Raw genomic sequence first — 17,385 nt, 5'->3', positions numbered from 1 at the left:
CCCATGCATTTTTCTTCTCTGTCGCATGTCTAATTAATTCATCTGACATCCATTTAGGCCTATATCTTGAACAATATTTCTTTAAAAAGAATACAATGATATAAACCAGTAAAATGTATTTAATAGATAACACAATAAAATGCAATAGAAGCTTTCGAGTTAGTTGTGTCTCTTTATCAACTAATTTTACTAAATTTTGAATACAACGGATATAGCCGTGCGTGCAGTGAGGCGCATTATTCATTCAAGCTGGTTTCCTATTGTTTTCCACGGACGTGTGCTGTTTTACTTCACCACTTGTTGAGTTGTAAAATGGTTGTCTCTAGGACGGGGTGCAATCTTATGCCTTTGTAGCGGTTTATGGCCTTTGGATTGTTCAATATGCCGTGTGACTCTAGCCACTGTGGAGAAAGTGTCGTGAGTGGTCTTCTGTTTCGCAGTCACGTTTGGGATTGAGATCGTGGTGGGTGGCCCAAAAATCCTCCGCGACTGCGGACTGGTCCATCTCAGCAAGGCGGATTGCTCTCTCATGCTCCGCAAGGCGATCTTGAAGACATCTTGATGTCTCGCCGATCTGGCAGCTGTCACAGTCTCTGCAGGTGATGTGGTTTGTTTGTTATTTGGTTTTTAGGACCATTAGCAACTAAGGCCATATTGCTCTGGGATATGCGGTGGTCATTCCCTGACCTTTCCGTATTTGGTGGTGACGGGCTCGAACCTCGGTGTAATCAAGAAGCGTGTGCTACGCACTGCTGCTCCTTCCCACCTGGCTACGGAGATGCCTAGGTGATGCGGCATATTACATTGCTGCCTAAGAGAGGTGTAACAGGGGTCTTCACACTGGAGATAAGAGAACGTAGGTTTCTGCCGGGTTACTGTACGCATTTGATGTAGTAATCTCTGAGGATTCTTGAGATCCATCCTGGCACGCTTGGATAGTATGGAATGTAGGTGGTTGGTGTATTTTCCTGGTTCCGGGGATCTTGGGTTAATGTGTAGTTTGTAAATTGTCCACACCACATAGGTTTATGGTATACCGAAGTCTCTAGACATGGGCCTACGCGCTGCACTAAGACATCCAAGGAACAGGAGTGACTCATTGACTTCTAACTCTAGGGTAAACCGGATGAAATTAGATAGGGAATTGAGGTGTTCTAGTAATGCTGTTTCAGAGACACATGGGATTACAGTGAAAATATTGTCAACGTATCTGTGCCATGTTGTAATAGGCACAGGTAGGTTCAGGTGTATGACTGGGGGGCCATGCACCCAGTCATCTCAACAGCACTGCCCCCAATCTATTCTCCAGGGCTTGGAGCCATTCCAGCACTGATGCAATTAGACGCAGCGAGATCTCTCGTGTGAAGGCAGACCTAACCAAATGTGGCTATCCAACCCACGTGGTAGACAGGTGCCTATTACAAGCACAGGAACTCGCAGCCCACCCAAGACCCCCGAACCAGCACAATCCCTGTGAAAGCAGTCTCTCCTGTTAACAAGCACAGACCAGGCTGAGAAAAATTCTACCCCTTGAGCCTTGCACAATCTCTCCAGGGCCGAATTGATCGACAAGGCTCATCTTATACTCCCTCCTATTGTATCTGAGCAGAAATTGCAGACACTTTCAAATTCAACCCTAACTCACGGCTTTTTTTCAGAATTGTCTTGTACTTGTTAAGTAATCCTGCCGTCTCCTACCCTTAATATCATTAGTGCCAACATATACAGCAATATCACACTTGTGCCCTTAAAGGATGATATCTGCCCTACAATGTCATCAACCTTTGCCCCTGGCAGACATACCCTGGTCCTGTTCCATCTATCCTTTTTGCACAATCTGTTCCCCGTTTCCCTGACAGTAGAGTCACCTACAACAACTAGTTCCTTTGGGACCAGTGCATTTCGCCTTGGGGGTTGCCTCTGTGTTGTGTGATGTTAAAATGCAAGCTGTGGCATTGATGTGTGCAGCTGAGAGCTTGAAATGAAATTTAATAAGATTAATAAATTTTACTGATTAATTGATACTACTACTATACTCGCTATCTAGTTTTCTGTTAAACCTTTCGCTAGCACATGTATCGTATAACAATGGCGGCAAGTACGAACTGTTAATCTAAGGACACGAGGTATTATTTTCTTTCCAAATTACGCTATCTAAATTCAAAAGAAACCACAGAACTTGACTAGGTCTATAAGCTACTTAGAAAATAATTTAATCTTACAATTAAGTCAATAAAGCGGCTAAGTATAATTAAAAATTGTTTGCGGAAGCTGTAAAACCTGTCTACACGTGGATTTGATACCCTTACCAATACTAAGTAATAACCTCGAAATATCTATCTAAATTCAATTTAAACTAAAGTATTGTTACTAGGAATATAAAGCAACTCTAAAAAATAAATTAATATGCCAATTTAAGTCAATAAAAAAGCAAAAACTTCCCTATCTGCTGGAACCGTAAAAACCTCGCCTGTTCACATGTACTCTCGCACCCACTCATTATGGCCCATTTAGGCAATTGTATTGGAATTTTAAAATTTATGTTGTTTAATACACTTAATTTTAAATAATATGAATGTCCTATTTTTGTTCTGCAGGTAACAACTTTGGAAAGACTGAAAGCTGAGGATATCTTTGGAGGGCTTGGACAGATTGCAGCAACCCTACTGCCAAAATACAGACTGTCTTCCCTGCTCAACAGTCCTAGGTATATTTAAGTTTTTATATACTAATGTATACACTCCCTCTTAAAAGTTTGGAATCGCAATGTTTGACAATGGTATTTATAAATTTTTTTGACATTAGCTGTGACAATGTAAGGTTTAATATAAAAAACAACACACTACAAAGTATTTAAGATTTTTATTAAGCAATTAAAAATTTTACAGCAAAAATTAATTAATATTAATAACTAATTCTTAATCAAAATATCCTCGAAGAGATTTTATCACTGCCTTACACAGACATGGCATTCTGGTGATTAATTTTATAATAGTCTAACATTATTTTATAATTGAGTAACATTATTCAAAGTGATCTGTGAGGTTTGTTTTCTTTAAATTTTGTGAAGATGGGCAGACTTCAGGCATCACAGACAAGTCCAGAGGATATTGCATTATGTTCAAGGCTGTTTTTATAGTATTCTTTTCTTAAAATTCCTTCAATGTCACCCACTCCAGAAAAACAGAAGCAACCTCAGATTTAATCATGATGGAACGACCACCATTCTTGACTGTGGGCACTAAACAATGTGATACCATTTTTTCTTCAGTTAATCATCTCACATGAACTCTCTGCTTGGATTCAAAAATTTTAGATTTGGATTCAACTATCCACAGTACATTTTTTCACTCTTCAATTGTTCAATGTTGGTGGCAGTTAGCCCAAGCCAACCTTTCTGGTTTTGATGAGGGTTTTTGGATCACTATGTGACCATGAAATCCTTTATTGAAGACGAAATTTTACAGTGGATGTAGAAGCAGAAGTTCGTCTGTTTCTATTGAACTCAGCTTGTATATTTCAGTTGCAGTAAGTTGTCGATTGTGTTTAGAAATCAGTGTTTTGATCTTATCTTGTCCTGGTCGTGAGACTAATGAGACTGGCAGTTTACCTTTAAACTGCCAGTTTCGTTGAATTGTCAAATAGTTTATACTCCTTTAAATGAAATACCTAGTTTTTTCCAGTATTTCTCATAGGATAACTTTCTTTATACGTGGTTAGATAGCACTTCATTTTTTCTACAGTCAGTTCCTTATTTCTTGTCATGTTTATCAGGAAACACATAAAATGTACACTAAACATTTTTTTCTGAATGACAGGTATTCAATTTAATAAGTTACAGCTCTTATTCCTCAATTTATATTATTGAAAAACACTCTAAAATCATCTACAATGTCCTGCTGCATCCAGGAGTCTTCTACACCTTTCTGGAATTATTCTAGAAATTTCTTAAATATTATTTAAGTTTTTTTGATTTTTTTATATAACAGAAAATATTTTAATAAAAATTGATAAACAAGTTGGTCCTATCTATTTTAATAAACAAATTGGTCCTATCTATTTTAATAAAAATTTTGAAAATTAACAGAAATGAAATGTGATTCCAAAATTTTAGGTAGGAGTATATGTATAAGAAGGGATCAAATGGAACAGACTTTTAGAAGTACCAATCCTGAGAGACAAAGATTTGAAAGCACTTACAGCATTCAGACAAGGGTAAGGAAAACAGGATTTTATGCCATGCATAAAATTCAGTTTGTTGCTATGTGAAAACAGTATGTCTTGTTTCCTGGACATCACTGTCTAGCCTATGAGTGCCAAGCATTTTCTAATGATCAGATGATTTCTCTGGATCTAAAGATAATTTTTGTAGATTATTACATATTATTAGGGTTTAAAGCAAATTCTCTCTACTAGCACACAATATATATATATACACAGTCAGTCCTCATACAGCACAATAGTTGTGTTCCTAGAAAGCCTCGTGCAATATAAACAACAGGACCTATGGGAAAAATAGGGTTAGGTACCGGCCACCCAAGATTGAACACACATTTGTAACCAAAACATTACCAAACACAATAAATAATCGTAATAAAATACGTAAGTATTTTATTGCGACTATTACGTAATAAAATATTGCTAATGCTTTTGCTTCTATCGTAAGCAAACTTGTTTTTTGTTTGATTTTCTATCCAAACAGATGACAGCCGTTCCATCTCTTCCAAATCTTTGTGTCTTAATCTAATGGATTTTAATTACACTTTGAGTTGTTCCTGCTATGAAAGTTGTTTTTATTTTCTCTGCATGCTTTCTAATTCTCGGCGTTGCCTCATTTAGGTCTGTAGCACATGCAATATCACATGGTCTTTCATTTCACTCAAAGCGTTTCACAATTTCATATTTTTTTTTTTTATCAACAGAGGCGGACTGGCCATAAGCATTACCAGGGAAACCCAGGTGGGCCGGAGGCCGGTGTGATTTTGGCCATAAACCATAGTATGAGGCCACTATAAATTTTCCCAGGTAAGAATTTTTGACCCAATTCGCTTCTGTTTATCGATATTGCTTTTCTTTTTCTCTCCGAATCTGCAGTGTCTTCACCAGGACACTTACTTTTCACGCCTTTTAAGTATTTTACTCATTTTTAGGGAATAAAGCACAATTACAAAATGAGGAGGCACACTTGATACACAAACAAAGCTGCGCGCATGTAGCAACTGAATAAACAACACCATAAAGGCAGAGATACACTATTAACACCTCACATTTTACTAAAGCACATTTCTGGGTGTTACTACCATAAAACAATAAAAACAATTTCCAGTTTCGTTTCTGCTAGTGGAATCTGTTATAAACTGGTAGTAAACTTGATCTAATTGCATTTGCGATTATACCAATAGCTGGAATTGTGTTGGTTTTTACGTTATTATGGTGAAATGTGTTTCCCTTTCACTGATATAAAAAACATAAATACATTTTCAGAATATTCTCTTCATTCCTATTATGTTGCATTCGATTGGGGTGATTCTGTGTTCGACTGCCATTTCTTGTAAACACAAAGGCGAATCATGCATAAGCGAATTCGGTTTGTGTTATATAAGATATCGTTCCCCTATTTATAAATCGTGTATGATCGAATTCGTGTAGTGTAAACACGTGTTATACGAGGACTGACTGTATATTTATATACTGTAAATTTCTGTTATAATGCTACTGCTTATAGCACACCCCACTTTTAATGCTATTTTCTTCTGCCTCCTTGGTCACTCCTGTGAAGTACCATGCCCATGCATATTTTAATGGCTATTCCATTTCTATATAAATGCATTCTTGCTTATATAGTATCCAATATATCCCTCCTTCCTCTTGATTTTTGGCTTTAGGAATGAAATGATAATGAGACTAACTTCTAAGAATTGTTAATTGTAAGTTTTGTTAATATTCAGGTGACATTTAGTTCACATTTAACTCAAACCTTTGAAGGTAGACGTGCTGCTCTTTGCAACTCAGTGTCTAGCTGTTCATTATTGCATTCTAGTGCTCTTTCAGAGTTTCTTTTTTTTTTTTTAAATTCAGTGCTAGGGGTTTTTGCCCCATACTCACTTTGCCTGCCAACCCCCACGCACACGTTTCTACATAAAACGTAGAGGTATGATGGAGTAGGTCAAATCTTTTCTATGTAAAAGACAGACCTGTCGAAATGCACTTATCAATATCTAATGAGGAAATTACCTATGTAATTATTTACCTGCACATTTGTAGTGGCATAATTGCCCCACTCACTTGTACCACATGACTCACATCCCTTTTTCTCATTGGCTACCCCACCATGTGGCATTCTCAAGGTGGAATAAATATCACTATGTAATTATTTACCTGCATTTTCATAGGTCACTTTGGAAAAGACCTTTTGCTTCAGGTTCCATAATACATGAGGAATATTGTTGCATCCAAAAGAGTGCCGACCGGGCTAGCCAGGTGGGTAAGGTGCCTGCCTAGCAACCCAAAGGTCGCGGGTTCGAATCCCACCTCGGGCTTGGATCAAAGTACTGCAAAAACCTTGGGAGGTGCACTATGGCCACAGAAGCCCATGTGCCAACTACCAAAAAGAAAAAAAAAAAAAAAAAAAGCATCCAAAAGAGCAAGACTAAAATATTTACAAAATACTAAACTACTGTATTTACAAATATACCAACTATATTGGGTCCCTTTATCAGCTGACATTACAATTAAACATCAAATGATGCCGGCCGTGGTCACGTATTCGACAGTGAAGCACATGCATGAGGTTGGTGAATGTTGTGGAGGCAGTTGTCTTTCAATGGAAGACAACAATGTAATTATTTACCTGTGCATTGGTAGTGATGTAATTGCCCCACCCTCTTCTCCCATTGGCTTGAATAAATATCACTAGGAGGAAAACTTTTCTAATGTACAGACAGATTACTTATCCATTTTCCTTGCTGCTACAATAAGTGAAAGTGTCTGCAATTTTGCCCAGACACGATAGGAGGGGGTATATGATTGAGAGCTTTGTCAATCAATTCGGCCCTGGAGGCTCACGGGGTAGAATTTTTTTTCAGCGTGGTTTGTGCTTTCTAACAGGAGAGACTGCTTCTACAGGGATGGGATACACTTAAACAGAAAGGGTGCAAGAATATTTGCTGATACTATTGAGGCAGTGTTAGGTGGGTGGGAAAACTGCTAGTTTGGGGGGAATCACAGACTAAAAGATTAACGGTAGCCACAGGCGAAGCGAAAGTGATTCATGCACTGCTTCTATTGTAATGAGCAGTAGCCTAGAGAGCAAGTTTCTGGGGATTTCAAGAGCTGCTGGGAGTCATCATGGAACAAGTAAATACATGGGCTGTGTTAGAGTAACTAAGAGTAAGAACAAGTGTATGTATGTATACTTGTATGTACACTAATGCTAGAAGTATAGCAAATAAAATTGATGAATTTGAAGTGCTGATGAAGACATCGAAGGCAGATACTGTTGGTATATCAGAGACATGATGTCACACAGATATAAGCAGTGCAGAATTGGAATTTGGAGAGTACAAGGTGTACAGAAAGGACAGACAGAGTAGGAAGGGTAGGTGTCCATTTCCTTTTCTCTTAATTTTTATTTATTTATTTTTTAATTTTCTTCTTATTATTATTAATTTGTTTTTATTCTTATTATTTTATTTTATGTATTTTTTGTTTTATTTTATATTATTTATTATTTTATTTTATTTATTTATTTATTTATTTTTTTTTGGCTGGTGCAGCATAAGCCATAGGCTTCCTTGCACCATGTGGCCATTACTAATACTAATAATTATTATATGAGAACACTTTAAAGAGGTTGGAGTATTGTAAGAATTTTTATAGTTTTGAGTAAAATCACACAAGATGCATTCAAAGAGGGTGTCTATAAAAATAAAAAATAAAATCCTAGATAATCTAATAGTATTGTATACATAATTGTAAACTGCAGCCATTGTCAACCCACTGCAGGATGGAAGCCTCCTCAACAATTCATGCTGAGGGAAATGGACCATAATCTGCCACACTGGTCCAGTGCGGGTTGGTAGATTGACCGTATTTAGTAGTCAGGGGCGTGAACCCCAGTCTACTCAAGGAGCATGTGCTACTGCACTCCCGCTCCTAACCACTAGGCTACGGAGGCCTTGATATATAATTACCATTCATAGACTGCTCCAAAATGAAGGAACCAATTAAAAGCATAAAGCAGATGCCCCTTTATACTTTTAACATATTATTTTTAAGAGTTTTCCATGTGCAGTTAGAATTTAATTGATATCTTTCCTTTTATTGTATCTCTGGTTCAAGCAAAATAAGGAAAAAATTGGAATCTACAACAATTACTCATCTAAATCCTTTTATAATTTCTCTAACTGAATTATGCTGGTGTAAATTTAATAGTTTCTTTACTTTTTTTTTTTTATATCCATTTTGGGGAACATAATCATATCTGCAGTATAAAGAATTGGGTTATCAAGGTTGCACAGTATTATTAAATTCAAACTCTTAAAATAATTAAATAAATTTTTGCTTTCACTTAATATTGTTCGATTTTTAAATTCAATACATAATTTTATTTTTTTATTTATAAAGGGTAAAACAATTTTTTCTGAAGGAAAAGGGGTACTCTCCCAATAGCCTTCAGAGACAACCAGAAAGTCAAGTAGCATCTGATGTTGTAATGAAAGCCTCTTTAACATACAGTCCTCATCATTCTGAGGTAAGGCATTTAGAGTAGTGAATCTTAGTTATTGAAATACTTAACTTAGTTAATGCATTACCAAACTTTATTTTGAACAGCCTAAGGGTAAGAAACTTGCTTCTTGTCCACATGGTAATTGAGTATTATGTTCCCTGGCCAAAACTATTATCCAATTTTGGTCCATCAAATCCCCACTTGTGTTACAGCCAGATAGTCTTATTGCATCCTCAGCTAAAGACAAAGCCAACTTATCAGCATCCTATTTTTCTTGTAACCCTTATGTTGATGATCTTGGTAAACCTCCTATCATATCCAGTATACTCCATTCTGTGCCTCCTTGGTCTTTCAGCAGAAGGATGTTAAAAGATTTCTGAACAGTCTGGATGCTAAGTAAGTGCTGGGTCCTGATGTCATCTGCTGTCATCTCCATTTGTTTTCAAAACCTGTGCTCCTGAGTTTATGCTTGTTCTGGGTCTTGTTTCTCTGGACATTTCTAAGGCTTGTGACCTTGTTTGGCATTAAGGTCTTCTTGTAAATAAGGTCCCATCTTATGGTGTGTCAACTGTTTTTTGCAATTGGGAATCCAGTTTTCTCTCTCTCTCTAAACACTCACTTCAGATGATGGCAGATGGCACCCTGCATTCTAACTTCTCAACTAATGTTGGTGAGCCGCAAGGTTCAGTTCTTTCTCACAATATCATTTCCTCTTGTATATTAATGACCTACTTTTACTGACTTAGAATCCTATTCATAGTTTTGCTGATGATGATATACACCTTCCAGTTTTATAAATGTCTTACACAAGCAGCCTCAACATCTCGAATAACCACCACCAATTCCTGAATTGCTGATATCTAGTTAATTCTCCAGTGGAGGGGTGATGAAATCTTCCCAAAGCTCAGTCCTGTTTAATTCTTGCAAAAAAAACAGTCTATTGCTGCTATGCTTCTCTTTGAAGCATAACAACAATTTTTTTTCTAGACAAGATCACATATCACCGTTAGAGATTATCTGACTTCTAATTTCCCTTGACATGAGGACATCACTGATATTCCTTCTCTTGCATTAAAAACTGTATTTTTGTTTTTTACGTGCGGTAGTATTTTTCTTTTAAACAACTGCTCACTATGCTCAAATCTGTTCTACCATGGAATATTGTTCAAACATCTGAAGTAGTGCCCCATAAAATCTCTCAAGCTTCTTTACTCCCCATTTCTTTCAAAAGGGGACATTTTCAGATTGACTCATCCCTTACGAAGTTCCTCCACTTTGTCTCATAGACACTGTTTCTGCTACATTCCATTTCTTTTATGTACAGGGTTGTTAAAATTAAAGAGTCCCTATGTAGAGGGCTCTGGAGCAAGTTCTAAGGCTTGTACTGAAGAGAAATTTGGACAACAGGTACAATCAGGAATGCGTTTGCCATTTATTGGGAAAAAAATTAGTTGCAAAATTTGTTACTATATGGCGTTGTGGCAAATACAAATCACTTGAACAGCACTACAATTTTTCAATGTGTCCTTCATTTTGGTCAACAACAGTTTCCATTTGAAGAACAGCATTTTCTACAGCAGAACCATAACATGTCAACTGGAATAGCCAGCACATGATGTCTAATCCTTCAGATCTGCCAGAGTTTGACATCTTTCCCGATACACCTGGTTCTTCAAAAAACCCCACAACCAAAAAGTCGCATGGGATGATGTCTGGTGATCGGGGTGGTCAAGATGTCTGGAAACAATGGCTGATGGCCTGTTCGTCTGTAAAGTGTTGCCTTAGAAATCTTTGGACACAGCGGTGGGTGTGGGGTGGCACACCATCTTGCATGAATATGGTATCCTGAAGGCATCCACATTGTTGCAGTTCTGGTATTGCAAAATTTGCCAACATTTCATAATATCACTGTCCAGTGACAGAACAGGTGCGGGGTCCAGTTGGTGTTACCGGTTCAAAAAAATATGACCCAATCATGAATGTGGCCATAAATCCACACCACACTGTCACTTTTGGAGAATGCAACGGGATCTCTTGGATAACTTGAGGTTTTTCTGTTGACCAAATGCAACAGTTGTGCATATTCACTTGTCCATTTAAGTAGAAGTGGGCTTCATCACTCCAAAGGATGTTCCATGGCCAAGTGATATCCACTGTCATTCATGCCAGAAACTGGAAGTGCGTATGTGAAATGAATATCTGCATCACCAGCTGCTGTAGCATGTGCATCTTGTAAGGATAGTACCGCAACACCTGATGCATTACTAGCCTTACAGTGGAATACGGCATGTCCACTTCAAGAGAAACAGCTGGCACACTTGTGCTACCACATGGAGATTGACTTGATAAATCCATGACAACCATAGCCACATCTTCAGCATGAGAGGAGTCCACTCGTTTTCGACCTCTACCTGGTTGTACATCAAGACTTCAAATTTCGCTATCATTTTGCAGACAGCACAAACAGTCATAGGTCCACGCCTTATGCGCTTCTAACGCCGGAATTCTCTGATAGTTGCAGATGCATTGTTGCTGTTCTGATAGTACAGCTTCATTAATAGTGCTTTTTCCTGCACAGTGTTGTTGGCATTGCTACTGTAGTACAGGCAAACATCTACTGTATAAATTTGAAAAGACTGCTTTGCTTTTATTCAGTACAGTAGAGCTCAGTAATGGTGCTATGGCAAAAATTTCCTATTATGCAAATAACTTACGTTATTTGCATAATCATACTGATATTGCACCTTTTTTTTTATACAAAATTTGAAAACAATAAGGAACTGATGGATATACCCAATCTCCGTACATTACAGTAAACAAAATTTTGAATATCATAATTTATGTAATGAATTGGAGGGTTGTGATGGGCAAATTTTAAATAAATCAGAACGAATCGAGAAATGTTATGTTTCAAATTCGATTAATAAAACATGGACTAACTGACTATGTCTACTTATTTATTAGCGCTTTACAGATAAATATATAAGAAAAAAAAGAACTGTTGTTACTTTGAGACAATAAAAAAAATTAATAAATAAAACAGATGATATTATGTAATATTTTTTCTTGGCAGCATTTCTCCTGGTATTTCTGTTTGAATGCAGTTTGACACTTTTGTTCCATATTGCACATTTTACATAAATTCATAAATGTTTGAAATTAAAATTTCAGTATCCATGATTAAAACTTCTGTATTCCAAGTTTTCTTTACAGCACCACGAATTCTTGTTTTCCACAGCAACAGCAATTCCAATAATTGCCTAAAGGCCAGAGGTGCGAGCAATGCGTACCCAGTTGAGTGACATCTGTACTTCCCCTGGGGGATTAACACAAGAAGCGATGCTGCTGTCCACACGCTGTTATTGTACATACTCCCATTAACTTACATGGACACCTGTTGCGCATGCTCTCCATGTAACCCAAACCACAACTAAATATAAATTTTGAACCGAACTCCATAAATTAACATTAAACTACAGGCAGCCCTTGATTTATGTCAGGATTTGGTTCCTGGGAGGACAGGCGCAAATGGAACCCTTTATATAGTGGAGTTAATTGGAAATCACAGGGTTAGGTTCCGGGCACCAAAATTTTTATTAAAAATTTTACCTACCACTTTGCATCGATTGTTTTATTTTATTAGCATTCTTCATAATTGTAGTAATAGTCTGTGGAGGCATATCCATAGCTCCACAATATTCGGAGGATAGAATCTGGCTTTCACCAGATTCCATCCTCCGAATATTGCACTAGGATTCAGTGAACTTCTTTTACCAGACATGGCGTTTCTTTATTCTATTAAATTAAAAACTTTATAACACAATTGGCAAAAACTACACACAGATATAACTATTATTTTTATTTAATTTATTAATAGCACAATTAATAAAAAATGCTAGCGTAATGAATTTCCAACGTGTAAATAGCGTAAACTATGACCATCTGAATGGTTCACCACATGGACCGTTACTACCCGCATCCACGAGTGGTTACTTTGAGGGCGGGAATCTTTCTTGTCTCTGATATGGATGTGCTAATTGCTGATTGCCTCAGATTGTCCTAAATCACGTGAACAGTGGACAGCACAGTATGATGCCGATAAATTTTGTCTGATAATTTGAAACTTTCAATTTATAAAAAATTTGCAAAAAAATAAATAAAAATGGCATTGTGGTTAGTGATCGGTGCAAATTGCGAATCGGTGCAAATCAGACCAGCGCAAAATGAGGGCTACCTGTATTTTGTAGTTACAAAAATATACCTATGTAAATCTAAGCAGATGCCATTACAGAATTTTTATTGCGAACCCCCTGGAACCACCGATTGGGAACTGCTGCAAACTGATGTTGAAATTGAAGGCAAGAATGTAAATAGCTGTATCATACCTGACCACTACTTCACCATATAATTCCACGTAAGCAGTAATTGTTCACATTCAAACTGTTCAAATAAAACTTTGTTTAGTAAGGTACTGAAAGGTTCAGCTATTAGTGTTGAATCAACAATTATTTTTGAGAGGATCCTGTCAGGTCCCTTGTGAGCACTGCAGGGAAGCTGGAGTTGTAATCTGTACCATACCCTAGCAATGGTGGCAGCTCCATTTGTAGCAAAGATGGTGGTGGGACATCTTGTATGTGCCAATTTTCTCTTTAATTTTTTAAAAACACTTTAGGCTTTTTTAAAACATGCAGTGTGTGTTTATTTCTTTTATTTGAAAATATAATTTGTTAATATTATTATTAAAAAATATTATGAATTTTACTAAAAAATTGAAAAATTCAGCTTTAGTTTAGAAAAAAACATATTAAACATAAAACAGAAATATTGGTCCCTTAGTCTATTCCATTTTCCAATTTAAATTTGAAGCTATGTGTGCTACTGAGTAGCGACCAGTTTTAATAACAGGTTTTTTTGTTTTTTGTTACCTTTATGCTACGAAAATAATAAATCTTTCAAAAACACATACCATCCGTCTTACTAGGGTAAAATGGTAGGTGTTTATTAATCTAGTGGAAAAAGAAAAAGAAGTAACTTGAAACAAATACAGCATCACCATTGATCAGGCAAAATCTATATAGTTGAAAAAATTGTGGCAGAGAAACTGATAGGGTCTTGTACCCACTTCTATATGAAAACCATAAGAAAATCACTTTGGAAACTATTCCAGTAAAAGTGCAACCGTCTGTATTTAGGAAGGTAGAAAAGATTTCAAATTTTTAATCATTAATTAACAGTTAATGTGGGAAAAATTGTCAAGGGGCACCTGTGAGGTGACTTTCCATCACTTTTGAGTTAAGAAAGGAAATGAGATGTAAAATTACTTATATGGTAAGACCCATTGTTTAAATGTGCTGAATCTGTACGATGTATATTATATTTAGTGATGCTTATTATCTTATTAATTGCACGTTATTACATTGTAAGTTTACAGTCACATTTTGGCATATAATTTGGTTGCACAAGTTAATCTGCCCTAAAACTTGTGTAGTGTAGGAAAGTTCATCTGAGGAACCAGTACTCGATAGATTTTTTTTTTTTTTCTCCCACGTTTGAGTTATAATCCTTCCCAAACTGGTGAAGCACAAAGTTGTATAACCATTTTTGAAAAATATATGATAATAATACAAATAGAGTGCATATGTTGTAGATTTTGTTTAACACATCAAATAGCTTATAAGTGTTTCAAAAGGTAGGTAATCTGATGGATAAATTGATGTTGAAGTAGATTCCCCAATATCCTTATGTTCATGGACAAGGAGGATAATTTTAGAATGACAGAGGCTGTGATCAGAACATTGTTTTTCAGACAGATTTGAAGATTGACTAGATTTTGATGGGTTAAGGGATAAATCGAATGAATGATGGTATGAAAATTAGTGTTGTAGATGAGGTCTTCTGTGATGACAGTAGATTAAATTGAATGAGAGGTGGGAAATATTTTAACATTACCTGCATAAGAAATTAGTGTTCATGTTATAATAAGAAAGGTTGGAGGAGAGCAGTGAAAATGCTGCTAGAAGCATGCCTTATTGAGGGATATCGGTAGAACATGTGGCATGGTAGGACATGTTCTCAAAATTTTGTAGACTAGCACTCTCACTTTCAAGAGGTTAGCAAAAAAATTTGTAAGGGTTTCAGTGATAATGTAAAAATTTATGCAAAGGTTGAGACAAAATCAAATGCAGAAATTTTATCAGTATATATTATGGTTTTTTTTTTTTAATTAAGAGCATTTTGAATAAATAAATTGGTTGTAAGCAAGTTATGGTGGACCTGCATTTAATTCCATAGTGAATTTGGTAATTTTTTAATGAGAATAGTTGTTTAATAATCATAAGATGGATACATTCAAGAAGTTTTAGGAAAAGGATAAGATTGAGATCAGCTTTAATGTCTTTATTGTTTGAAGAGTGCCCATTTAGAGGGGTAAAATTTATTAGTAATAGCTTGACTGAAAAATAATGTCATACGGTGAAGGAAGTCCTAGGCTTTTCCTGCACCAGTCAAAAGAAAAAAAAATTCATTCATTCATTAAAAATAATAATAGTAATAAATTAATAAAATAAACTGCCTATTTGATTCCCTCCTCACATAGGTTTCTGTCTGGCTGATCACTAAATTTCACCAAACTGTGAGTCTTAGTCATGGAGGTAACTTATTCTCAACTATCTAAAAGTAAACTTTCTGCATTCCAGTCTAAAAGTCAGGAATCATTTATAACAGTGAAAATTTCATCCTTATTCATTTTACTTTCACCTCTCAGAGCCCTTTTACACCTCACTCAAGTCTCTAAGGTAACCAGTTTCCAAGTTCCATAGTCTACATATTCAAAGTTTTTCTTCATATGGACACTCTTTTATTCATCTCATGGGCAAGCTGCCCGTCTTTGGATCCTTTGAAGAAGCTTGTTGTTTTTTCTTAGGTGTGGTTTCCATAATTGAACAAATGGTCCAAGTGTGGCCTTACAGTTGCCTTATACAATGGTGATTATAATAAAGCAAGAAGGTCAAGAAGTGTTTATATAAATAAACACTTGAAATTTTGGTAATGGGGAGAGGTATAGTATCCAAACCAGCAGTGCCTTTTAACGGAAGTATTTTGATCACAACTTTCATCATATCTTTAAATATGTAGATCATGATTAGCTTGTTAATTGACAACATGTTTTCATTTTTATTAAAATGTGTAATGTGTCACAACCAAATATTTAATGCACCCCCAAAGTTGGTTATAACAGAATTTTATTGTATACAGATAATAGAAGTGTTTAATTGGAACTTTTTTCCTTCTGCAGACCACTAGGCTGTCCATATAGAATCAATGCATTATTCACCATAAGCCATAAATTTGCTGATAGAAACCATCTGTCATCTGATTAGAGAATGTTGTCTTTAAACAGCTGTTACAACTATGCCTTGAGTTTTAAATTAAATAAGTCCAAACCTTATCACTGAAGGGACCAGAGTGACTCCAAAGAAAAGACTGGAACACAGTGATACAATTTTGTATTTAAGTAGTCTGGGGCCTTATGGCACACATTTTCAGAGACCCTAAAAATAAAGTCGTGGGAAGCCCAATGATACCCCAACTATTTAACCTTAATGGTTCAGTGTATGCCACTTCCTTCAAAATTACTGGGTATATGCTGTCAGCTCAAGGAGCCTTACTTGCTTTTAGGCCCAGAGTTTTTCCAATAAACAGTCTTCTGTAATTTCAGTATCACTCATAATCTAGGAAATTAACTCATACACCGACCATTGAACAAAATTTACTGTAACTAAAATTTTTACAAATAGTATAAAAATATAAAACAAATTATTTACAATAAACTAATGACTGTACATTACGGAATACTAAAAACTGTAATAAAAGATCGTTTACAATAAAATAAGCTAAAATATAAAATTAAAAGCTCCAGGTTTTTAGCGCTTTTAATTTTATATTTTAGCTTATTTTATTGTAAACGATCTTTTATTACAGTTTTTAGTATTCCGTAATGTACAGTCATTAGTTTATTGTAAATAATTTGTTTTATATTTTTATACTATTTATAAAAATTTTAGTTACAGTAAATTTTGTTCAATGGTCGGTGTATGAGTATAATTTCCTAGATATGAGTTTTCCCGACCTCAGAGGCCTCTTTCAGGATAGTATCACTCATTTCATATTGCTCAGCCTGTCCTTACTACAAAGGGTCTTTCATCTTTAAAGAATATTGTGAAGTGCCCATTCAATTCATCAGCAACAGAAGCCAGGTTATCTAAGACTTTCCTATACTCATTACGCAAGGGTCCAGTATAATTTGTTCTTTTCTTCTTTGTATTCACATACATGAAAAACTTCTTGTTCCCATTCTTTGCCTCCCTTAGCCAGTGAATTAGCTTTACAGAAGGAAAGAATTAAATTAATAATATTATAAAAATTAAGTTTACAATATATATACAGGGTGATTCACCACCAGTGTGACAAACTTGCAGGAGGTGTAGGGGGCACAAAGACGAATTGGAATCACATAGCATTGCAGGGTCCGGAATGCCTTCGTCATGCGGGAGGTCGCGTAAACAAAGAAGCAAAGAAAAAGACAGAAACAGCAACTCATTAGTGTAACAGAAATCATTTTAATGACAAGTTTTACATTGGCAAAAAGCCATGCTACA

The 17,385-nt window shown here is 36.0% G+C and overlaps 1 protein-coding gene across 1 annotated transcript in view; it reads left to right on the top strand.

Annotated features, from left to right (window-relative positions):
• LOC150083240 (leucine-rich repeat-containing protein 49-like) overlaps window positions 1–17,385 on the top strand; it is a 494,942-nt gene that overhangs the window by 441,768 nt on the left and 35,789 nt on the right. Inside the window, exons 16-17 of the mRNA XM_090377128.1 lie at window positions 2,598–2,707; window positions 8,626–8,752. Coding sequence (XP_090233254.1) covers window positions 2,598–2,707; window positions 8,626–8,752 — 237 coding nt within the window. The remainder of the gene's footprint in view (window positions 1–2,597; window positions 2,708–8,625; window positions 8,753–17,385) is intronic.

The sequence above is a fragment of the Mastigoproctus giganteus genome, chromosome 7 (genome assembly GCF_048544385.1).
Source record: "Mastigoproctus giganteus isolate SK-2022 chromosome 7, ASM4854438v1, whole genome shotgun sequence".
Classification (NCBI taxonomy): domain Eukaryota; kingdom Metazoa; phylum Arthropoda; class Arachnida; order Uropygi; family Thelyphonidae; genus Mastigoproctus; species Mastigoproctus giganteus.
The sequence above is the reverse complement of the archived record's forward strand: the minus strand, read 5'-3'. Positions and strand labels throughout refer to the sequence as shown.